Source organism: Nothoprocta perdicaria, unplaced genomic scaffold (assembly GCF_003342845.1).
Source record: "Nothoprocta perdicaria isolate Ctin4 unplaced genomic scaffold, notPer1 scaffold_316, whole genome shotgun sequence".
Taxonomy (NCBI): Eukaryota; Metazoa; Chordata; class Aves; order Tinamiformes; family Tinamidae; genus Nothoprocta; species Nothoprocta perdicaria.
This window is the reverse complement of record NW_020455551.1, coordinates 246,210-271,021: the sequence shown is the minus strand read 5'-3', so window position 1 is coordinate 271,021 and position 24,812 is coordinate 246,210. Positions and strand designations below refer to the sequence as shown.

The following is a 24,812-nucleotide window of genomic DNA, read 5'->3' as shown; positions in this document are numbered from 1 at the left end:
TCTTAATTAAAGCTTTAAAATATATTTTCCAGTCACCAAACTTCTTAGAGGTCACAGATTTCTTCTCTGCTAGTCTTTGAAGTCCTAAAAAGAAAAACATAGAATACTTTTAGGGTAATATGTAGGCAGAAGACAGCCCACAGCTTATTCTATATTTTAGCAGGGGCTCTTTTTCCCTCTGCTCGTGATTCTAGTAATTGCAGAAGTAATCTTAGAAGTTCACAGACTCACTGAAGTAAATAAGAAACATATGTATAAGGTATAGAAATTGTATCTTGAAGTTGAACTAAAACATTCCCCCACATACAAAAAGTTGTTTCAGAGGAAAAAAAAGTCATTATAAAAGCCTTATAATTTCAGTACCATATTTGCAACATTTGAAATATGTTTTCATTTTAGAGTTATTTCACTGTTGCGTTTCTTCAGTGATCAAAATTTTAAAATACTGTAAATAGTGTCTATATATAATTTTAAAATTCTCTAACAGATAAGAAGGAAGTACATTAGTGGAGCTTTTGTTACAGGAAAGCTAAGGACATACAGTAGAGTGAAAATTATCCTGGAAGGCTATTTTGCTCAGCAAGTTCTAGATTAACAAGATTACACTTTCCCCTTTAAAATTCAAGCAGCTGTTTTTGGTATATTTTTAAAAAAAAAAAAAAAAGGTGTGGTACTTAGTCTGCATTAAGTTGTATGTGTGTTAACAAATTATGTTGTGGCAGCCTGACTTTGAAAGTGATGCTTTTCTGTAACCAGCTGTATTTTTTTTTTAATTTATTTTTCTCCTCTTAGCAGAAGAGACTGTAAGTCTCCTGTTCATAAACAGAAAAATAAACCTGCATGTTGTCATAATTCTTCTATAAATTCCAGTGGAATTACACCAGCTTATCCCAGTTGGCAATACATCCTTTAGCTTAGTTATATTTTAAAATGAGTTCAGTAAACAACAAGATTTGTGTTACTCCAGATTGGCCCCTGTTTTACTTCTGTGAATAAAATGATCTCAGTATATACTGGTGTGTGCATATTCATTTGGAACAGGTAGATCTTTCACGTCACTTATATTTTAAGCCAAATGCAAATATTAGTGTTTGTTGCCTTAAACTTTTACAACAAAAATAGCTTTAACAAATTCTTTAAAAAACATTGTTGCCCTTTTTATTTCAAGTTTGCTATCTACGTTTATATCTGAACTAGGAAGTAAAAAGGACCAGAGGCTGTTCCCTGGCACGGAGGTTAGTTGGCACAGCATGACACAAACACCTCGACACTCTTGCTTTCCAAAACAGGATGGCTGCCTTCAAAGCTGCCTTTTGGGAATGTCCTTGGCCTGTGCTATTCCCTGAGCTGTGCTCGGACATTGTTCAGAGGAGAGGCCGCTTGCACGGACCAAAACCATGCCCGGAGCATTGGCCTCGGAGCATGGAGGTTCACAGGCCTCTGCTCCGACCCATCGGCCTGCCCGTGGGCCTTGCAGGTGCAGCCTTTCAAGCAGAAACACCATCAATCCCTGCAGTAGCCCAAAACTTCATAATCTTGGTGTAATTATCAAGCTGTAGTTCTGGGTATTAGGAAAGACTTAAACCCAGAGTTTCTGAGAGAGGCTAAGGCTCTCATCTGGCACATCTCCCAGGACTACCGTCTGTACCACTGGGACATATTTTATTTAACAAATTGTTGTATATATGGAATTTAATATTATTTACATTAATTTGCATTAAGTACATCAGAGTGAAATATTACTATAGACTTTCTTCTTCACTTTGTATTCACCTGCCATCAGTCCAGCTTTTTGTTATTGTGAAGTACCTGTAGATGCAGGTTAGATCTTTAAGTTGTCTACCTAACAGTGCCAAATAAAGTATTCCTTGATTTGTGCTGTAACCAAGTGCAAAAAATATTTTTTTGCAAGGAAGTTTGTCTTTTATTGTAATATATAGAATATAAATGTGTAACTAATTCTTACCCATTTAACTAATCAAGGCATGCGTAAAGTATTCTTTAAAAATATTGGAATGGGTATTATCTTACAACCTGGGTTGACCGGACATAAGTTCCTAAAGCAGAAACTCTGTACTTCTACCCCAAAAAAAGGGCAATGAGGCCTTCAGGGCAACGTTTGTGTGAGATGGGCTCCCCTTGCTGGAAAACATGTGTAATGCAGAGAAACCATCAATAGTGAGCACTGCCAAAACCTCCTGGGCTGGAACATTTTTCTTTTCATTAGCAGATTTTTGGAGCCCGGAATCTGAGCCCTGCTCAAGACACTCATAAGCACTGACTTAGCAAAAGTCCAAGGAAGGATAACTAAGGCTGGACTGAATGAAGGCCATATGCCGCCCTGCTTGCTAAATAGAACATAAATATGAAGTAATGATTTTTATAGAGAATTATGTGAAGTGTTGCTGCTGATAAGCATACTGCAGTGAGGTTATTAACACCATTTAAATATTGGTCAAGTACGTTTTTATCTAAAAATTTTATCTGTGAGAGAAACCATAGCTAAATTTCTATAGTTGCACATTCAACTAGTTCTAGAATGAAAATCTTTACTTAGATATTGGAACAAGTATTTTTAATAAATGTGGTAAGAGATGTTTATAAACATAAAATTGGAAGCAGTCTTCTATAAACAGAATTACTCATGTAAGGGAATACATTAAACTCCAATGTTGTTCTAAGTTCAATAGAAAAGTTGGGAGCTGATTTTATTTGCATTGTAGCTGTCTTAAGTGTTATTTGATAAGTACTGTTTTTGATATTTCTGGTTACACCATATTGCAGTCTGGCTGGAGAGGAGGGCTGAGCTGCTGTCATTCCTGGTACTTGTCCTGCACAGTCTCTCCAGGAAACTCGGCCACTGGGCCAGTGGTGGGGTTGGTGATGTTAAGGACTAAAGCATAAACTTTACTAACATAAAACTGTAATATTTGGGTTGTTCTATTTAAAACCCGTTTAGCAAATAGGCTTAACACAGCAAGTTTCAATTCCATATGGAAAGTTATGTGTGCATCAAGCAGGAGAAGGAAGCAAGTTTCGTAACTCTGGCCAAAATTTATTCTGTCTTGTTGCCTCAGTCTGTAAGGATAAGTCAGGAGCATGTTTCCATAAGCTCCTCTGTAGTAAATGAGGAACAAAGCACTCAGTGCCTGCATTTCTTTCCCTTGGGCTGGAGAACTAACTCAGATTAATCATTTTGTTGCTTAACCAACCCACCTGTATTTTAAAAAAGGCCTAATGAGTAGACTTGCCTGAGAATTCAGGGAAATTCTGCACAGGAAAATCTACTTGTTTCCTCAGAGTCTTTGATGCGAGAGGTTACGTTTTTATATGTTTGCCCTCGACTGATTGGGGGGGCTTCATAAACAAGTTTACTTTCTGTGGGAACACTTCTGCCAAGACTTCAAAAAAATTTTTTTTGCATATTTTGAAGACTGATTTAAAAACAGCAACAAAAAATACTCATTATTACCCAAAACAACACCTGAATAAAAACTTCTGACATGTCTAGCATTTCAATGGTGCTATTTATATTTATATGCCTAGGAAGATGCATGTTGCAGCTAGTTACACAACTCAGCATCTTGTTGGAGTGAGTTACTTCCTCACATGTTGGAGGCACTTTTCTACAGATCAGAATCTCTAAAAGTCAATAATAGTGCTTAATTATCTGACAAAATTTGCCTGTCAAGAACAGAAGATAATACATATATATATAAAGAGTGTATAATATATACTCCTTTGATAATATATGATGCAGTTCAGAGAAATATTCAGAAAATACAGTTTTAGACTGCAGTCCAAGACTGGATCTATCTGACATACTGGGGACAGAGAAGTTTTGTAAACTGTTTTGCTGGGGTCAGTTCTTAAATTAAAATACTTTTTTTTTTCTTTTTTTAATCATAGTGTTCTTAAGACCACAGAGAAATTTGGAATCAATAGACCCACAATTTACAATTCGAAGGAAAATGGAGCAGATGAGAGAAGAGAGAGAGCTTGTGGAACAGCTACGTGAGGTACGCAGATGCTGGCAGAATATGCAGTTTTCAGAGTATATATGTTTAATTTTTTTTTCATTGGAGAGGTTGTATAATTAGGAAAATACGAAATAAGAAAATGAAACAATATATTTTTGCAAATCACATTTGTGATTTGTGAGGCGATTTCTGAAGAGCTTTAGCCAAATCAGATATGCTGACTATACTGTAATGGCTGTTGTAAAAATGGCAACATACGGTGGGATAGAGCCACCTTGACTACATAGAGTTTAAAAGCAAATCTTCTTCTGGGAGAGTTGGTGGAGAGCTGGAAAATGTTTTCTGCAGCTGGAGAAGTCTTAAATCTACCAAGTAAAAAGTATAACAAATTATTAGGAGCAGAAACTGGAAAAATATGACAAAATTAGGCACTTTTGTAGAAGTAGTTAATAGCTGAAATGAAAAGAATACTTCATCACTTGAAGATCTGCAAATACCAGAAATATTGTCTCATATTTGTAGAAACTAGGCCCTGATGAAGAAATAGCTGTGTGCCTCCCCTATAGGGGAGGTGTTACACATCTAATACTTAAGTAGCCCTATTTGTTTGACCCCTCTTTGTGTCAAAAGGAAGATGTAACCTTTATGACAAGGAATGTTGTGAGCCTGGACCTGTGGAGATCTGTTGCGCGGTGAAGAAGGCCTGAGGTAGCCACGCTGCTAAATGCAGTACCCACCCTGAAAGTGTAGTGAGAGACTTCGATATCACAGCTGGGATTGCTCATTCTTAGCTTGATGGAATGACCAGTTTCAAAGTTATTTGGCTTTTAAATAATGTTTTGCATTATTTGTTTTTGAAGCAAGAGGTTTCACTTTTGTCCTTACCAAATAGCATTTAAAAGGAGTTTCATTTAGCATAGAACTGTGAAGACTTTTACATCTCCATTATTTTGCCTTGAGCCCATCTCTGTTTAATACCTAAATTAACCAAACTTTGTTTTGATGATTTTTTTGTGCACAGCACAGATGTTGCTAAAGTTTCAGAGAAGTTGAGTGAATATGGCATATTACTGATTACCAGCTCAGATAAAACCAAAAGGAAACTGTGTAGGAGTTAGAAGAGATAGACTTACTAATATTGGAAAAGAAGATGGAAAGAACAATAACAAACTGTTAGCATCATTCTTGTGATCATAATCTAGTCAGCAGCCTCAATACAAGTTTCTTTTATGTTTATTTTAATAGTTATCACAAGTGCATAGCAAGTCCCAATTGTTCCTAAAAATAGTATCCTTGTTTGTTAGTACAGGTAATCCTCTCAGTACAAAGCAGAACAAGATTAATCACCACGTCAAACATGATCAAGATCTCTTTTCACTCTATTAATACTAGATAATACTGGTAATACTGGATTAATTATTTTGACCTTGAATTACATGCTGTATCCTCCCTTCCACTCCACTCCTAAATTCTCCATGAACATTGAAATGAAAGTTCTCATTTCTTGTAAGAAGTTTGACCACAGTTCAGGCATCAAGGCAGAAGCTGAAAGACAGGGCTGTTCGAGATTGGAGCCCAGTTTAGGAAACACTCATTGTCCTCTTTTGTTTACTGGAAGACACTTAAATGCTTAGGAAGATAAAGGAAGTTTTGAGATAGATGAGTAGAAGTTTTGGAAGAATGGTGAAAGGAAGGAGCTACACATGGTGTAGTACAGTCACCATGGCTGCTCACATGTATTTGTGCTTTTTATATGAATATATCAAAATATATGCATATTATGACTCCAGCATTTCAAGTGATGAGGTTTTTTAAACGAATAAATTCAGTGACCAACATAGGGATAGGTATAGGGTTTTTTTTTTATCTTTTAAAGAAATATTTATATGAGAAAACAAGTGGTTTTCTTCATATACCAAAACTTGATACATGCCTAGCAGTCTGGAAGAAGATGGGGGTATATGTAATTGCTGGTTTGGGTATTTATTTGCTGCTCTTTAATTTCTTTCCTTGTTTCTGTATTAAAATGTATACTTCTTTTTCCTTTTCAGAACATAGAAACAAGACTAAAGATTTGTTTGCCTGAAGACCTGGGGTCTGCTCTGATGGATGGCGTAGTTCTTTGCCATTTAGTAAATCACGTTCGTCCTCGTTCTGTAGGAAGTATTCATGTACCGTCACCAGCAGTAGTAAGTTGAATGTTGGAGGAGGACTGGTTTAAAAAAAAGTTTCATTTCCACATGATACTTGGTTATATAAAGTGGGGTGCTGTTTTGTGAATGCTCTTGATGGTTAAGGGTCACTCTTGATTAGTACAAATTTAAATTTACATAATAAAAATAGGGATTTTTTTTTTCATAAGGACCTTTTTTGGCACAATATTCAATTCTGTGATTACAGTATTTTATTATAGGATATCCTTTAAAAATATCAGTCCCTTGTTTAATGATAAAAATATAAGGCTTAACAGTGTATGACTTTGTAGTCCCACTTATTAGGATATTCTTCTCTTGTTAAATGTAGAGGAGGTTCTGCTTTACTGAAGACAGAATAGAAGGGAAATATCTGCCATAGTGATGTGACACTGGCTTATCACACTTAAGGACCTGGAAGATTCCTGAAACTTAATATTCATAGTATTCCATCTGTGTTTGTAGATGTCTTCACCTAATTGAGACTTTGTTCAAATTTCTAATGTCAGTCTGGTTCTGAGAGGGTGTTTTGTGTGTTTGGTTTTTTTAAATATCCATATGGGCAAATATTTGTCAGCTACATCCTGATGTTCAGTTATGAGACTGGACTGTGGATTTCAGAGGTAATATGTGAGAGCTTCCAAGAAGACAGAGGTTAAGAAAAAGATATTTTCTGAGATGGCTTAGAGAAGTTTCTTTTGCTGTTGTTTGGTTTTAAGTGACTTCTGTCTGATTAAGAATGTGACATTGCCAAAATATACAAACTTCAATTTCTGGAGTGAAATTTAGGTTTTATTACTGGATTAAAAAAAAAGTGGCGTTATTATTTAGGGGGAAAAAGGGAACATGAAGAGGAAACTTGCTCTAAATGTTACTGACTTATTTTGCATTTAATCTTTACAGCCTAAACTTAGCATGGCCAAATGCAGGAGAAATGTGGAAAACTTTCTGGATGCATGTAGAAAACTGGGGATACCAGAGGTAATTAAATTAAGACTGTCATTTTTAAATGATCAAAAATATAAAGCTCATAAGTTATTTTAAAGCTGAAGGATTATTTTATGAACTAGTATTTTTAACAGTAAGGGTATGTAATATAAAATAATGAATCTACATAATATGTTTTAGCACTTCATTGCATTTACTGTTTGATCTCATAGCATGTTAAAATTGTCTTAAGCTAATAATTCACTTTTATTCCCAGTATTTCCTTATATTTGCTATGGAAAACAACTAAGCAATCTGGTAATCAGATAACATATTAGGTAAAAGATCACTTATTTTTTCCTTGTGTATTATAACTGCATTTCTATCCATTGCTTTTAGAATATGGACTTCATTTGTTTTAAATATGGACTTCTTTTTGTATTTTATTAAGTACTTTATAGTATGTTTTGCAAAAGCACCAAGCAGTGCTCATGTCAGTACTGAAATGATTTTGCACTGATCTGCAGGTGACCGTTTTCTGTGCATTAGCTATGGGATGTACATGATGAGCAAGTTTCTTCTATAATGGAAAAATCAGCGTTTCACAAGTTGGAGGCAGGGAAGAGCCATAATGCTTGGTCTTGTCTTATCTTATATTTAAGAATGGCAGCACTTACTGATGTCTAATTTACTCTCATGGTGTCAGGAAAATATGTTTTTCTTGCAATCCAAATGCATGAGTCATAAAGTGAAATTCAAGTTGGAGCGGTGATATGGATTGGGCCTCTAAGTTTTAATGGTTGATTTAATTGTTGTAGTTTTGTAATTTATTGTGTTAGAATGGATTCATAGGATAGATAACATTTGATTTCAGAGAAGATCAAAAAATCTCTCTCTGTGCTCTGGTGTTATAGGCAAAGTAGGTGCAGAGAGTATTTGAGTTGCCCAAAATATCCTGTCTTTTGAAGCACAGTATTTATTCAGAAAAAAAAACCTTTTTTTTCTGGATAGAGGCTGTTGGGAGAGAAGTAAAGAGTGGTGGTTTTTATAGAAGTCTTTTGGAAATGGAAATAAAACAGGAAAGTGTATGAAGAGTTCCTTTCAGTGCCATATTATAGAGAGTTAATTGAGTTGTCTGAATTTTCTTGTAATGATTTCTATAAATATGCTTTCTAGAAGAATATCTTTCTTTCTTCTATGAATTCATGTTATTCTTGCTTTTATTTTTCCTCCTTCTTAACAACTTTCAGTAAAATGTGTAAAATTTTTATAGCTGGCTTTGCATTTTATTAAAGTATATTGCAAAATTACACACAAGCAAAGGCTAACCTTGTTTATAAAATTTTGAACTTTGTAAATATAACTCTAAGTCTCTTGAGGGAAAAACTCATTTATTTAAACACTGAGTGAATCACTTGCAATTGCTAATTGTGAATAGTCTGGGGATATTCTTCCTGCCCAGCTGTTGGCAATGGGTAAATTATGTTAGATGTTGTGAAAACTTGTCATGCTGCAGAACTAGGAGCTGGAAGGTTAAATATTGCTGCAAGTTGAAGGGAAAGAATATTAGGAGCCTAAAGTTGCATGATGGTGAGTTATTGTTATTTTTATTTATTTATTTATTTATTTATTTATTTATTTATTTATTTAATAGGAGTAACTAGCAGAGGAGGCATCCTGGAAGGTTTGTAAGGAACTGCAGGTCATGCATTTGCTGATGCTTCAGACCAAATGTTGCTTCACCCAGATACCTCTGGAGAATGCAGCAAAAATAGAGTGATTTCCATTTCCAAATAAGGATCTTGTGGGAAAGTGATAGGTTCCACTGCAGATCCAAAGATTTCTGTTGTCATGTTTACCTCCATGCTTATTTCTTGAAAATTACTTGCATATTCAACTGCACAGTTTTGGCAAGGATTTAGAAACCTCGTCGTTTCTGTCAGTCTAGTTGGGTTACTTGTGGAAGAAGACCAAGTGCAGGTTATTCCTCTAATTCCACACATTTAAAAGAGTATCCTGTGAGATCCCATAAAACAAGAAAATTACTGTACGAACTATTATGCAGATGTAGTCTCTCCAGTTGCTTTCAGCATTCAGTTCTTGGGTCAAAAATGGTTTTCCCAGAAGAATCCTGGGAAAATTTCTGCAAGTATAGAATATAGGGTAGGCTTCAATATCCAGGTATGCCACAGTAAGTCTCAGGCCTTGGCATTTTTACCTAAGAGTCACAAATATGGAACTCAAGAACAGGAGCATCTTTCTAATGGCCTCATGGGTAGATGATTCAGAAATGTTGTGTGCCAGCTGATTTTGAGTGTGGAAGCAAAGCAAAAGAACTTGTGGGTGACGTGGAAAGCCTTTTCTGTTGATAGCCTGTAATTCTCCTGGTCATATGCAGAAGGAACAGGCTAGATGTGTTTTAAGACTGGCTCTGGCTCTTTCATAAAAAAGGCAACAGCAGAGTTCTTGTCACACGAGGCTGGGGAGGTTCCCTGAAGTAGGTTGTTGATGTCCTATGATCCCATTACCAACCTCTCAGCTCTCCTGACTTACCCAAAACACCTTTAGGGCACTTGCCCTCTCAGTGCTTTGGGGGTTTAAAAAATAAAGCTACGTTTTGACTTGTGTTCCTCCTTCTGTGTTTTAATGGTAGTCCCTGAGATGTCAAATGTGCCCGTGCTAATGTGATTTTATGTTTCATAGTGACATCCTGAAACTATTAAAAATGATAAGGAGTGCCTGAATAGTTATTTTATGATTATGTATGTAACATGATGGAAGTATTTTGGTCTCAACTGCCCTTCCGTAAAGCTAACAACCATGTAATGAAAGAGAACAATACTTACATAACATTTCTTTGTCATAAGAGGAAAATGAACTAATTGTTCACTTATTCTGAAAGCGTAGTGCCATTTTTATCACCTGCCAAATTAGAATTAGCATGCATGTTAGTGGTAAGGCAAAATGCTTTTCCATCTTAACTTGCATATTACTAGTTTGGGCTTTTATTCTTGGCAGCTGCTATCCCTGGTAATCCAAGCAACAGCCTTTTTTTGTACATACTTGTATAATTTGTCAAAAGGAAAAAAAAATCTAATTTGCGCTAATCAGCTAATTTGCAGTGGACTGAATATTACTTATTGCAAACATGAGCATAACATTTTTAATTGGAGCAAAGTTGCTTGCTGTTCTACTTAAAAATGTTCTGGGGCATCTATTCCCTGATTTACGTTGGTGAGAATTAGACAAACACAAAGAAAGTATAAACTCAAAGTGTGATTTGGAAAGTGAATGTTTTGCAAGCATTGGTCTATGTTTCCTCCAGTTCCCAATTACTGAATGAATTTGGCCTACCAGAAATTGTCATTTCAGTCAAGTGCTCACAGTAGAGACATGTACGTAAAACAGAAGGGAGATGGTAAGAAGTGGCTTTCTTGGACTCAAATCATCTTCTGAAGGTTCAGCTTACAAAGGCTTAGCCATGACCATCCTTGTGGCTCTGAAATCCTGCAAATAGTCACTATGACATCTCGCCTCTGCCTTTGAAAGATGACTCCAAAATGTTGGAGTGTGAGGCAAAAATTATCTGTAAGCCCAGTGTGGCTTGTGTTAAGGTCAGAATTGCCATTAAGTAGAACATAAACAACAACAAAGAAAAACAGCAGGTTCCTGGTGGTGCTAAAACTGCTAGAACATAGTAGAAGAAGCAAGCAAGCACAGTGTGTCGAGTAAAGTCCTTTATCTTCTACCCAGCTACTAGTTATTCAACAGGTAATGTGGTTCCTCAGCTTAATAAAAGGTATATTTCCATTGCCACCCACTCTTGTTTTCCAGTTAGTTCACATAACGAGTTACTCTTCCTAGTTGCACCCTGAGGCTTCCCACAGTTGCAGTAAGTTTTGTTGTGCACGACGTCGTCCTTCACCCCTTCACTCTGCCCTTGGTGATGTACATACCCTCTATGGCCTACCCTATGGAGCGAGCGATTCATCCTGCTTCTCTGTGAGGGTGCCAGAGCCCTGGCACAGGCTGCCCAGGGAGGCTGCGGAGTCTCCTTCTCTGGAGATCTCCCAAACCCTCCTGGATGCCGCCCTGTGCCCCGTGCTCTGGGTGTGCCTGCTGGAGCAGGGGTTGGAATGGATGGTCTCTAGAGGTCCCTTCCAACCTCAACCAGTCTGATTCTGTGCTGTCTGTTGGAGAACTTGATGTCGTAATTGTGAGGGCCCTTGCACTTGTGCTTTGCAAACACAGGCAGTTCAGACTGCATTTGTTCCTGCACTGCTGGGGGCTTTTAGTTTGTCTTGCTTTGTTTTTCCTCACCCCTTTTGGAGGCTTTGGGGTGTTTATTTCATGCTAGGGTAACTTTGCTCAAATTTTTAGTGTTTTGCTATGTCATGGGTTTAGTTTGGAAATTTCATTTGACAACTGAAGAAACTTTGGTAGTTAAAATGGGAATGTATTCCACTATTTCTGAAAAGTTTAAAATGGACTTGGATTCCATTACAGAAGTTCAATATATATATATATATACTGTAAACATTTTACCTATTAAAGTGAGAATATAATAGCAAGTTTTCTACTGGTGCAGAAGAGCCAAAAATAAGCAAAAAAGTCAGCAATTCCTTAGGCTTCCCTTGGTTTCACTGAATCTCATGGCATGGCAGCTTTTCGTACGTGTTGGCTGGTTCTGTGTGCTTTGGCTTCTTGGGATACTGCTTAGTCTGCTGATATCTGGTCAGCAATTTCCTCACCCTCCGTGAACATTAAACCTGCTACCAGCTGGGGTTACCTTTCTCTAACTTGGAAAACTACTTCCTTCTCCATCTGACTGCAATAAGGTCTGTTTTTAGAGGTGGTGTTTTCATATCAGGAAAAATTATTTCAGTTAAATACATTGTGATTATCTCCTTTGAGATACATTCGTGACAAGTCTGAAATGATTCTTTGGTATGACATTTTAAAAAGAATGCAGCTTTTATTATGTTTATTACTGTCGCTAGCAGAAGTGCAATATATATTTACGTAGATGAAGGTTAAGTTCTGAACGGTGACGTTTTGCCCTGCAATTAGTTTCTCTGATAAGCGTCTTGCATGTGCAGATATTCTTTAAAAATCTAGTGCTAATCCTATTCAGATCTTAAGCAAGATGAGGATATTTTGAAAAGTGACTGTAAAGATAGAAGTGCTGTTGCTAAGCAGGAGTTTTCCCACCCCGTGCTCATGTCTGGGTTCATATCTACTGGGTTAAGTAATAAAGATAAATGTTGCTGCTTGAAACTCCTATTAAAACCAGAAACAAGAATGGTAAGCAGAGTCGTTTTTATTTTGTGTATGAATGACTGAACTGTCTGCAGGTTTCAGCAGTCACTCTTCAGGACAGAAGAGCTTTTTAGATATTTTAAATGGTAAAATTATTGTAAAGTGGACCTTGAAACTTCATAGCAATAGACAGTAGACACCCGAACATCCATGTCTGTCCTCATTTATTGTCATGCAAAATGATTCCTACCTTGTATAGTTTTTATTTTATAACTTTTGATCTCTTTCGATGAGAATGAAGCCTTATTTATAATATTAGATGGAGTGATATCTTAGATTATTACTGTATTTAGGTTACTGTACTTTAGAAGCATTTTTTCGATTTGATTTTAAAGTTATATATCATGTATGCATATTGGTAGTTTTGCATATCACCATTTTGTGTATCTCTGAACTGCTACGTGAACTCCTTCATATTGTGGGGGATGTTAATATAGGAACCTAACTAAGGAGTTCTAGAGTCAACCTCTTCAATTGAGCAATTTTACTTATATTGACTATAGCCAGTCACCGATTTTTTTCAATTCCTATTGCAGGATATCATTATTTAAGATGATATTTGAATGGGAGGCTTGGAGTTATATGTTTGTTAGAGAATTTTACATGCTTTTAAATATCTTTAAGTGCTTTTTTCCTGGGACTTCCTACTGCTGCTGCTTGTGCTTTTAACAGCTTTCTAACCCACCATTTGCTATTGTATGAATGACATTTTACAACTGGTTCCACGTAAGCATTGGAATAAGGGTAAGGCCCAGATGGACAAAGGTGTGCACAACTCAGTGAAATAAGGCACTTTTATACACCTCCTCACCCTTGTGGATCTGGGCATCATTTTGGAAAGATTGGAAGGATTTACTTCTTCTATGTATTTTATGATAGCTTTACTGTATAAAGGAAACAAAAGAAAGCTGGTTTGTCTAGTAACTTAAGACAATACTAGAAAAAAAACTAGTCCTACGTATTTAAGCTAGAATATTGTGATACGTTATTTATCAAACTCTTTATATTTTTGTATTTTTAATTTTATGCACTGTTTTTTTCTGTTCTAATGGCTGCCCTTCGGGATAGGCTGACCTCTGCTCTCCGTATGACATCCTGCAGTCGGATATTCGTCACATTCGAAAGACTGTTGACACTCTGCTCGCCCTCGGGGAGAAAACCCCACAACCAACTTCTACCTTTCGCTCCTGGGATCTAATAGGCTTTTGTCTTTTCCACATACTTTTTATAGTCTTGATGTATATAACTTATCACTGGAATGTGCTAACAGCATAACCTGTTCGCATGCGCACACAAACTTTCTGCTTTATCTCTGACAAATTACAGGTACTTAATTTCCTTCCTTTGTCTTGAAAACTTCTCCCTACCCCCTTGCTTCCCTTCCGTGTAATATCTTTATTAATCTCTCGAGTAGGGGAGAGAGGGATTAGCATCTTGAACCGATCTGAAGGCAAGTCCCATCTCTTCTCTCACACTCTAGCTGTAGTCCAAGCACTTAGGTACATCTATATTTATGGTTTGTTTTCCTTATGTTGCGGAGACTACATGCTAAATATGCTAAAGCAGTGAAGCCTCTCATGTCCCATTTTGGAGGAGGCTGGCTGTATATCCCAAACTGAATAGAACGAAGCCTCTTTGTGTGAAGAACCTAGAAAGATGCAAGCACTTCAGGAATGGAGGTGGCAGTTCAACAGATAGTATTATCTGAGCTGGTGTCAGTTATCTCAACGTACATTGTGCTAGGAGCACATCCACAACCATTTTTTCAAATTACTGTATTATTTCAGTCCTTTAGATTAATAACAAAACTGTGTCTTTAAAGACTGTTGATCCTTCCTACTGTTCTGATTTAATCACATCCTGGGCCAGTTGCATTTTTCTACTTAAACTTTGTTTGAACCTCTTCCACCAGGTTCACAGTATTTTTTTTTTCCTTCTGTCACCCCAAGCAGTGTTGAACTGCTTTTAAATACTGGCTGTGTTACACCCCAGAGATGGCTGTGAATTAGTGCTGGGAATGCGAAACTCGTAACAGGCAAGGGGCTTCAGGATATTTCCAAATTAAAGATCACAGAGGACAACGTTCTATAATAAAACAGTTTGAGAATGACCGGGTAGATTCTTTTTATCTGCTGTTCTTACATGTGACATCAAGCAGGTCGCCTCACCAGCTCGTCCCTGTTTCATCACCTGTGCAGTTGCGGGTAATGTTTGTTTGTGTGTGTAACCAAAGTAATAAAGGAAAGGGAGTTAGCAACATAGGTCATCTGAATGTTACCTTCTCCACCACAGCAGGCTTTGAACAAGACATTGGACAAAAATCAGCCAGGAAGCCTTTAGCTGTATTTCAACTTGGCCTATGGTTAGAGCAATGGACTGAATAACCTCTTTATTTCCCTCCTTGATAAACCAACTTTTTAGCTATGTTCCTCACCAATTCAAAATCTACAAATGAAGAACAGTTACAGAAGAGTTGAGATTTGATAAACTCAAAGATAAGAACTCAAATGTAAACCTGTGCTGTCACTGCCTGGGTGCTGGTGGCTGAATTTTCAGCTCAGCATCTGGTTAGCTCACCAAAGGACCTCAGTGCCATGCTTGTGAAATAAATACTTTCATTTGTCACCAGCTGGCATATCCAAAAATTACTCTTGGATTTTTAAAAGGTACTTATCATTAAAAGCTTGTGCATTGTTTTTCTGGTAATGCAGTTACAGGTTAGTGCTACCCTAAATATCCCATTCCACAGATATTTGTAAAAGCTGATAAAATAATTTCTAAATGCAGTTCTGTTCCCAATTTCTGAAGACTTTAAATATATATGTGTGTATATATGTATATGTATATATCTTTTTAAAAGAGCGATATATGTAATTAGATGTGTATTTTAAGATGGAAAAAATTACTTTAAGTGGATAAATCTGACTTTTTGAAATTTGCACTCAATTTCCCAGTGCACGTGTGTTGTCAAGGGTGTCTTTTTGTGGCTGGGCGTGAGTTCAACAAGAGCTTCTAGATTCAACATGCTTGAGGGATCTGTGCCTGTTATTTGGGCACATAGGTAGGGCCCTGTACCCTCCCTCTGCATAAACCTGTCTGATAACTGTGAAATTTCAGTGATTCCAGTAAAGGACACCTGCTTAGTCAGAGCCTGAACTTAATGTTTAAACTTCCACTTTCAAAAGATCCTGGTCTTTAATTTGTTTTCCTTGTGTTGCTTTCTAAATGATGTAAATCTTCAATCAGTTTAGAACTGATTATACGTATGGTTCTTCATAGTCCAGTGTATGGACTTGAGACAAAAGTAATGTCTTATGTAGGGCTGGGATTTTGCTCATGCTGCCAAGAGAGGGGGGCAGCTCTTCTGCCAATGCCTTCTTGCACTGTGTGTTTCTTGCACAGTACCTATGTAACATGGTACCATAATAACTTACATAACTTCAGCTGCTTGATTTTCTTATTTGGACATGTTAAAGTTGTTGCCATCGTTTTATAATCTTTACTTCTGTCATTGTCTAATATTGTGTGTGATTGCCTGTGGCAACCAATAGCTTTGGGATGGAGGTGCGAAAAGTAACGGATCAGTATTGTTTGTGCAGAAATGGAAGGAATGGTCTTCAGTGTTTCTTAATGTTTTACCAGACTAGACAGTGGGTTAGAAATGGAATTCTTATTTTAGAGGTGTACCACTGGAGACCAATTAAATAGATCCCAGGAGTAGCAATACTTAACACTCAGAATTGTCCCAAGGAAGTTCAACACGCAGATGTTCACCATGCAAACTTAAAGTAAATTTTGTGATTACTCTGAACTACAGAAAAATATGGTATTTAAAGAATAATATTAAGTGCACTTCTTGTAGGTATGGAGTTGAAGCCACCTTGAACCAGACTGAAAGACCACCATACTTGCTTCACACAGCTACAGTCTGACTCCCTGTATGTGGGAGCATGCACACAATTATTTTTTTCCTGATTGTTATTGGGAGCTCTTCCAAATATTCTTATATCTCTCAGGCAAAGGAAGAGCAAGCAGAGACAAACCCTTTAATTCTGAATATAGTCATGTTTTTCAAGGTACGTTTCAAACGTAGTGGAAGCATGAAAAAAATGCCCATCTGCTCCCATCTGAAGCTAAGAGCCCTCTCACTGCTTGGGCAGGTGGAGACCAAAAGGGGAATGTGGCTGATCCACCTCCATGGTGGTGCCTTCATGAGCTCAGAGACCTCTATCTGTGCTGTTGTTCCCGTGGTGCTAATGCTTGGGAAAACAACAGTTATCCCTGGTTGTTCTTCACCTGTTGGGCCCCCCAGCATTGGGATCTTCACTTTTATACAGTTGGTATTGACTTATTCCTCACAGACAGTCACATAGTTGAGTTTAAGACTCTGTTCAAAACCAAAAATCTGTACTGAGGCTCATTCAAACCTGCATTTACTGAAAACATGAAGTCTGTTCTTCTGTGCGTTTTCCCTGTTCAGGTTTTTCATTGCAGTGGCAACATGGTCATGAGAAACTTTCCAACCGTGATTTCTTCATAAACTACTTCCAGTTTGTACTGCACCCCTTCTTAATTATTTCTTGGTCCTGTGGAGGTCATCTCATCCATATCATAATAAAGTAATAAGTACAAATCTTAATGGTTTAATTCATTGTACATGCAGATTTGCATGAAATACGTTTGCACTGGGTTGCAACTGGCATTTTGGGGTGAGGGTTTGGCTTTAATTTGGAGAACCAAAAAAATATATATATGTTTTCAAAGACAGAATAGCCCATGTAGTCTAGCCTAGCATAGTAGCCTTTGACATTGCCTCCTGCTTCAGAACTTTTTCAGCTGAAAGCTGTTTATAGATCCTATTTTGTTCTGAATAAGTTTACTGAAGAGTTGCATTTAGCTTGAGTGGGGGTTGAATTAGCCATGAGCAAATAGGTATTCAGTCCAGTTTTCTGTCCATAGCTACAATAAGTTCTTTCTAAGTGTTTCCAGTTAGCACTGGGGGCAGGTTTTGTGGACCATTTTGCTTTAGTCTATCTTTAAGTTTCTAGATTTTTTCATTCCCTTTAGTTTCAGGGCACTGGGGCACTGTTTTCTTAGCACTTTAGAGTGAAATAGTGATGCATTTAGGCGAAACACGGTCTACTTTAAAATTGTCTGGCCCATCTGCAAATGCAGGTTTGTAAATATTTGTCAATTTGTAAATTATTAGATGTGCAGAAGATGCACGTACTTAGATATTAAATTGACTATAAATACAGAGTTGCAGCTGCAGTATTGAAGTCTGGGTTGTTGGTTTGTTCTTTTCCCTGTCATACGTGTGTATACTTGTGTGTGTTTCACAAAACATTACTTTGTCCATGAGAAATTAAAATACAAAATAAAGAAAAATACCCATTGCCAGAATTATTGCACTTTTTGATTATCTGCTCCTTTCCACTGTGCTTCAAATGCTCTTCCAGGGCATTTGGGCACACCACTGTCATTCAGAAAGGCATAATGTCAAATTGCCTTAGATATGCAAAAAGATAAATGTTTGCTAGAGGTTTTTTCATCTCTGTAGGAAGAAAACTTGGCCTTGATCTACCAAAAAGTCATAGTTTGTGTTTTTGACATATGTTTGCTTAATTTCCTGTAGTTTGCTTGTTAATTTGTTTGTTTCCTGTTGTGACTTTGGCTTTGCATTTCAAAATACTTGGCTACAAGTATTATATGAAGAATTACATTACATGGAATTATTTTTTAATTTATCCTATAGATTCCGGTATAGTTTTGTGAATATTTTACTTTCCCCTGTCGATCCGAAACCTCATGCTCTACAAACATGAGGAAGAATCAGAACGTGTCTTGCCAAGCTGTAGAATTTCTTTTCTCTGTTCACATTTTTGCCTACAAACACAATTTGCCGTTGGCAAATACAATGCACTGAGTCATTTCCCTGCTTTTCCATATGATTTAATGGCAGCAATTACCTTCTTGACGAGAACTTACCGCACTGATTTGCCAAGCTGCTTCCCTAGGATAATCCAGTGTGAACAGCTGCCTTGACTTTGAAGGCATCTGATATCAAAGAAAATAGATGTGTATGTGTTGAGTGTCACGTTTCCGTGTGGGATTAGCTCCCTTTTATATTCCTTTTTCTCTTTTACACCACTTAAATCCCACATTTTTGTTGCAGAAACCTGTTCTGCCATGTGTTCGTGAGTATGTCCGCTTGCTGTCTGTCTGTGTTGTCCTGTGACTTGGCCTCCTGGCTTCTCCCCCCTCTTTGTGCTTGGGTTTCTGTCTGTTTGTTCCCTAATCAAAAGGGGTTTTTGCTTTTGCTCCACAATGAGTTTGAAAATACCCACTTAAAATGACTGTGTATCAATAGAAGTCGGCCTCCCTTTATAAGTAGTTAGGTCCCTCTGTGCTTACGGAGGGTAAAATAACATTAAATTATAGCTCTTCATTCTCCAATTAATAGAGAATTGTGTGTGCTGCTACGAGTGGACTGGCAGCCCCTCTCTGTGGTTGTTTTCAAAGATTTTTAGCCTGGTCTTGGGAATTGGTACCCACTTCTCCTGCCCCACCTGTCTGGGCTTTGTTCAGTGATGGTTTAATCGAGCTTTGTTGTTTTAGTTTGTGTGTGTATGTATTTTTTTTTTTTGAGGTGATTTATATCTGTAGTGAAATTGTATGGGTTTAATGCTAATGAAAAAGGATAGGGAACTTTCAAAGACAAGCTGTATGAAATTTTGAATCATCTTAGAGTCATGGGCGAGTTCTCTCGGTGAGATGTCTCAAAATGCCAGGTTTTATGGAAAGCTCTGAAAATTTTTTGATTTTCATCTTCACAGCTCAAATGTCAATGGTTTTAAATTGGATCTAAAAACAGGAATTGTGGGTTAGGGAATGGAAAAGAGCACAGTGTGGGGACAGTAGCTGAATGCAAGTATCAGAGATCTGGGAGTTTTACCCCATATAAGGGTTTTTATTCAGAAAGAAAATGATTTAGGCTTAGCTAAGAGAATTGAGATGAAGTTAGTTCTGGTTTAGTAGGCAGGGTATAAGTCCACTGTCAGATCTGCAAAACTCACTACAGCCACATGTTTAACTGCAGAATTGCAAAAAAGTGTCAATAAGGGAGGGCTGTGAAGTGCGTTTTTCAAGAAATGATGAGGACACCAGCTATAATACAATTACAGTATAATATGGTAAAATACTCTAAAGCTTCTGATGCCAAGACAGAGCTTTACAGTGGATTTAGATTTTATTTTTCTTTATGGGACTCTTTAAATAGTTTACCTCATTTGAGGTAACATCTTGTAAACATGGGAAAATGTTGATTTATACAAACCAGATTGCTACACTACATTTAAAAGGATTAGATGATGCATTCCCTCTAAAAGGAGAGAACGTATATTGGATAGGGCTGTTCTAATATGAAACGAGGCATGGAGTCCTTTATGCTTTTAGTTAAAATGTGCTTCTAAATTGCAAAATACAGAATCTGTCCCTGGAAAGAAAAGATGACAGATAAAGGAATAGCTCTGTCAGTGTTATAAGGTGCTGCAAAAATGGTAAGTTTGGAACTAACGATTTTCTAAAGGAAACATCGTTAAATGTTCTGTTTCTTTTCTTGAAGTGAACTTGGTCTCAGTAGAAAAAAATATTCTCAAGTGTATCTAGCAAGATAGGTTATTTTGAGGCTGGATGTTTGGATTCAGTCCATCTCCAAGAGCCTTGTAACACTCATCATTTAGTTTTATGATATTTGCTTCAGTGGGACTTAGTTCTTAATGCCTTTGGTCTAGTTTGGAAGTCTGTTGAGATACTGTCATGTTGTGTGCCCTGGAGCTGTGGAAGGGACTGGAAAAGAACAGAGAAGAGTGGAGAAAATAACTTCTTCATTTAGGTGTAAACTGTATTCCAATACATTAAGTAGTCAAAATATCTTCCCTAACGTCACACATTTGAAGGAGACTTTTGCTAGGTGATAGAAATACTTTTTGTGTTTAATTTGATATTGCTGTCTCTACCTTCTTTTGTAGTTACTCTGCTATCAGTCAGGTATCAGCTTCCTATATGTGCATCCTATAAACAAAGTTAAGCACTAAATTTTCTTTATATAGTTCTCTAGAAAAAGACTTATCCAGAGGGGGAAAAATAAAGTTGAGAACTTTCTCTGACAGTGTGCAGATCTGCAATATCCCAATCACAGAAGAGGGAGCAAGAGTGAACTGGGGATCCCAGTCTCTGAAATGACCAGTTTGGGGTAGGTTTGGAGTAGAAATATGGGAGGGTGCATTGGGATGGCTGCAAAATGGGAAAATTCCTTTGCGCTGCCTGTAGCTCCAGCAGTGAGGAAGAGTAACAGGTAGGAATGGAAGGAGGCAGTTTTGGAAACAAACAGTCAGAGCTGTTTGTCAGTAAACATGAGTGGCAGCCTGCAAACTCAACACAGTGAGCCTAAGCCTGAACTTATGCTTAGGAGATGACTAAAATGCTGCAGCATCTTCCCTGCAGAGAAAGGCATGTGCTGCATTTATCACAGACCTGCTCAGCCCAACTGCTTGAAAACTGCCTGCTTGAAATCATTTCTTCAGTCTGTGTGCAAAAGGAATCCACAGCATTTGTTGGGAATTCTGAATTAGAGCCATGAATCTTAAAAAATAAAAAAAAAAAATTATCACAAAACTGTTTTAAACATTAAATATAAAATACAGATAAGCTTTAGTTTCCAGCATCAGATACAGTAATATAAAATAAAGAATGGCTCTCACTTAGTAGGGTCTCTACTAAGAGGAAGAATTGCATATTTTATCTATTAACTAGTCAATTTGGGGTTGTTTTCAGCCCTGGGCTTCAATAAATCCACCTCAAACTAAACACAGACACAGTTGCAGAGGCCTTAACTGAAACCTTCTTCCTCTAGTGGATTTTATTAGCAATTTCAGGAGATTGGTCCTGGGCTTAGCATGTTCTCCTGCCTTGGTCAGGAAGGGCAAGTGACCTGGTCGTATCTTCAGATGGCCTCTCAGTGAGGCTGGAGTGTGAAGAACTTCACAACCAAGTAAGAAAGTTAATAATGCATAAATGAGTTTGAGCACTTGCTCACAAATGAAAAGCTATGAACGTTGGAAGAACCAGGGCTTAATGCTGCTAATGATGTGATGGAGCACTAAGGGAGTATCAACTGGGCAAGGCCTGGAGAGCAGTGGAGGTGGCTAAAAGCAACTAATAACATAGTTAAAAACAGCATTGTTTGTTCTTGTACGTGCCAGTTCCTGTTCCATCATTCTGAGCGTTATTTTTAGTTTCAAAGATTTGAAGTTGGGTTTTAGATTTCAAAGATAAGTTGGGGAGGGGACAAGAGCTGAAGAAAATGCATGAGAAGGGAAGTTGAGGAGATTAGGACTGTTTACATGGGGGATACAGTTAATGTGAATATGAGGAAATGTAACACAGGAGGGTAGTGTCATGCATTATATAAAGATAGGATGCTCATACTGGAAATTGCTCCCATTACAAAAGCAAGAACCTGCAAGGCAAGCAATTAAAACTTAAGTACATCAGTAGCTTTAGAGACTTCCATTTTATCAAACAGCTAAGAAAGATTCAATACTGAGAATGTCAAAAGAGCCCTTCCCTTCCTCAAAAAAAAAAAACCAAAAATGAATATCCTGAAGCTTGTTCAGATGCTTAAGCAAAGAGCAGCAAGGCCGGTTCAGGTACATGCTGCTCAGTCACCCTTTTTGCTCTCTGCAGTTGAGGGACTTCATGAGCCATGGGCTGTATCCACGTGTTTGTGTTCAACAGTATTTGATGGCTATATTTTTGTTTCCGTGTCTTTTCGTGATGCCATTCACACCTTTGGCTTCCACGTTGTGGCAGCAAATCTCGGTTTAAACTGTGGTTTGTCTGATGTAGCATTTCCATTTGTTTATTCCAAACGTGCTGCCTGATTCCAAGGTGGGCATCCTGGGAACCAAGACCTGCCCTTCTGCAAGTCGGGGGTAAAAACCTTTTAGACCAGTAAGCTGAGCTTTCCACCCGCAGCCCAACTCGTGTGTAACACGGGGCAGATGCCCTGAGCCCTCACTCCGTAGGCAACACTGCAGCCTTCCCTCTGAGCTGCAGAGCTGGAGTGACCGCAGGGCAGAGGGGTCTCCTGCGGGACCCAGAGCATTCCCAGACCTCCCACTCATTCGTAGACCGAGCGAGGGTAATGCGAGAGAGTTTCTGTCAAAAGCACAAGAAGGTTGGGGGTTTTTTATTATTATTTTATTAAGAATAGCTTGTGGTTGCTGCTGCTTGGGCTGTTTCGACCGTGCTCGTGTAAAGGAAGGTTTTGCAGTAACAAGTAGTCTAATCCTTACCCCTTTTTTTGTCTTTTCTAGGAGAAGCTCTGCCTACCACACCACATCCTAGAAGAAAAGGGCTTGGTAAAAGTGAGCATAACAGTTCAAGCATTACTAGATGTAACCACAGTGAAACAAGCTTTATTCACATGAGACTACTCTTTCTGCTGTAACCAGCTCCACTGGGCCAGCAAAGCATCTAAACACTGCCCATCTTTTCAAACTGCATTGGAACCAGACCAACTTCAAGAGTATTCCTATCCTTCTGGTGTTCACATCATCTTTGGGACTGTCCAGGTCCTTCAGGCTACAAACCAGAATCCAAACGGGAACATTTTGTAGAGCCAACGGGCGCTCCACTGCTTTTATAGCTCACTTTGTACAGTACTTACTAAAACCACCACCTCTCTGCCACGTAAACCTGTGTGGAGCACAGCTGGCTTGCAGCAAGATACCTTCATATTACTGAATAAGAGTCATTGTAATCATTTGGGAGAGGGGGGAATGTAAATCAGACTTCTGCCACGTTAGGTTTTTCTGCAGTTGCTTCAGGCCATTGCCTTTTAAAAATACCCAGACATAAAATATTTATATAAATATTATTTATTAGTGAGTTGTTATTCATCCTTTGGATGCAAAATGTAAATTAGGAAACTGTATTTTATTACTGCTTTTTTGTGGTTAAACACTTTATTTTAATATAAATATTTAGTTATTTTTTATTCTACTTGGTGTGCAGTAGCTCTAGATCTCCGTAAATTGTATTTTCTAATATGTAAGATACAAAGTAAAACAAAAATAGGTGCTTTTACTAAAGAACAGCTAGCTGGGATGACATTCTTTATTTTTGGATTTGTGGAACATTGGTAAGAATCTGTCTGCATTCCACTCTTGTTTCCTACATTCCAGTAGCACTTTCCCCTCCCCTAGACTAAATTGGCTGAAACTGAGAGCACACCCCTTTTATTTGTATATAGGTGTTAAAGAAAAAACAAAGAGAAGACGTAAACTTGAAAAGAAAAATAAATGTGAACAAATATTTTTGATTGATACTTATTTTACTATGCACAAGACATTAAACTTTTGCCACAACAAAATGAATGATGTGCATTAGGATCATGTGTCTTGATATATAATTTTGCACTGTAACTTCATTTTCTTTAAGGACTACAGCACTACAGAACAAATAATGACAGAACAAATAATAAACAGCAAGAACATTGATGAGAAGGTAGCCAGAAAAAAAAATGACTATTTTCCTTAAAGTGATTCCTCCAAGAAGAGCTAAAATTATTAAAATGGGTCAAGGCAGCCTCAAAGACCTGATCTTTTCCCAATCTACCTGCTGGGCACAGTGCTGCTCCTTGCAGCCTCCATCATTCCCTGGAGTCTATCAGTTTCCCACTGAATTAAGCACAATGTTCTGCAGTGAATGTTTGCAGGATCACACCTCTACTCCCAAATCAGCAATAGGAAAAAAAAAAAGGGGGGTTGCAATTATTATTGAAAAGGTTTTTTTAAAAAGCATAATTTATTGCAACAATATCACACATTTTGCACCAAGAAGTTGCAGCCCAGGGATTCCCACAGTGTCTGGAGCATCAGTTTTTCTTTCGTGGGAGCAGCTAGTGATGTCACTTGAGCAAAGGGGCCGGGCAGGTTGCGGGTGGCGACCGGGCGGGGGGTGCACGTTGCATAAGGGCACGTCGAGTCGGAGCTGTGTTACGAGACGAGCAAGGCAGCGTGGTGGGAGAAATAAACAGCAAAAAACACGGGGAAAACAAGTGCATGAGGAGAAAACAGTCGCATAAGGACTTCTTTAAAGAAAGCTGCACACTCCTGCATATCTGGGCAGAGTTACACGCGTGTTCACACCGACACTGCATTATAAACCCAGGATTTCAATAGCTTTTAATCTTTAATACAGCGTTTGAACGCAGACTGTGCGTTTTAACATAACAAAAATGCCACTGTATTGAGAGCAGCTTGTTAGGAGGAGCAAAGTGGGCTCGTGGCCAAGGAGACACGCGGGATGTGAGAAAATCCAGTCACTT

The 24,812-nt window shown here is 37.9% G+C and overlaps 1 protein-coding gene across 4 annotated transcripts in view; it reads left to right on the top strand.

Annotated features, from left to right (window-relative positions):
* Window positions 1-23,933, top strand: part of LRCH1 (leucine rich repeats and calponin homology domain containing 1) — a 56,743-nt gene extending 32,810 nt beyond the window's left edge. For 2 of the 4 annotated variants that reach the window (XM_026042855.1, XM_026042853.1), the window contains 4 exons: window positions 3,910-4,019; window positions 6,032-6,169; window positions 7,076-7,153; window positions 22,798-23,933. In XM_026042855.1, the coding sequence (XP_025898640.1) occupies window positions 3,910-4,019; window positions 6,032-6,169; window positions 7,076-7,153; window positions 22,798-22,911 (440 nt within the window). In that variant the 3' untranslated portion in view covers window positions 22,912-23,933. Of the gene's footprint in view, window positions 1-3,909; window positions 4,020-6,031; window positions 6,170-7,075; window positions 7,154-13,486; window positions 14,985-22,797 lie in introns of those variants that run through there. The other 2 variants (XM_026042852.1, XM_026042854.1) reach the window with 2 other exon arrangements.
* Window positions 23,934-24,812: the final 879 nt, after the last annotated feature.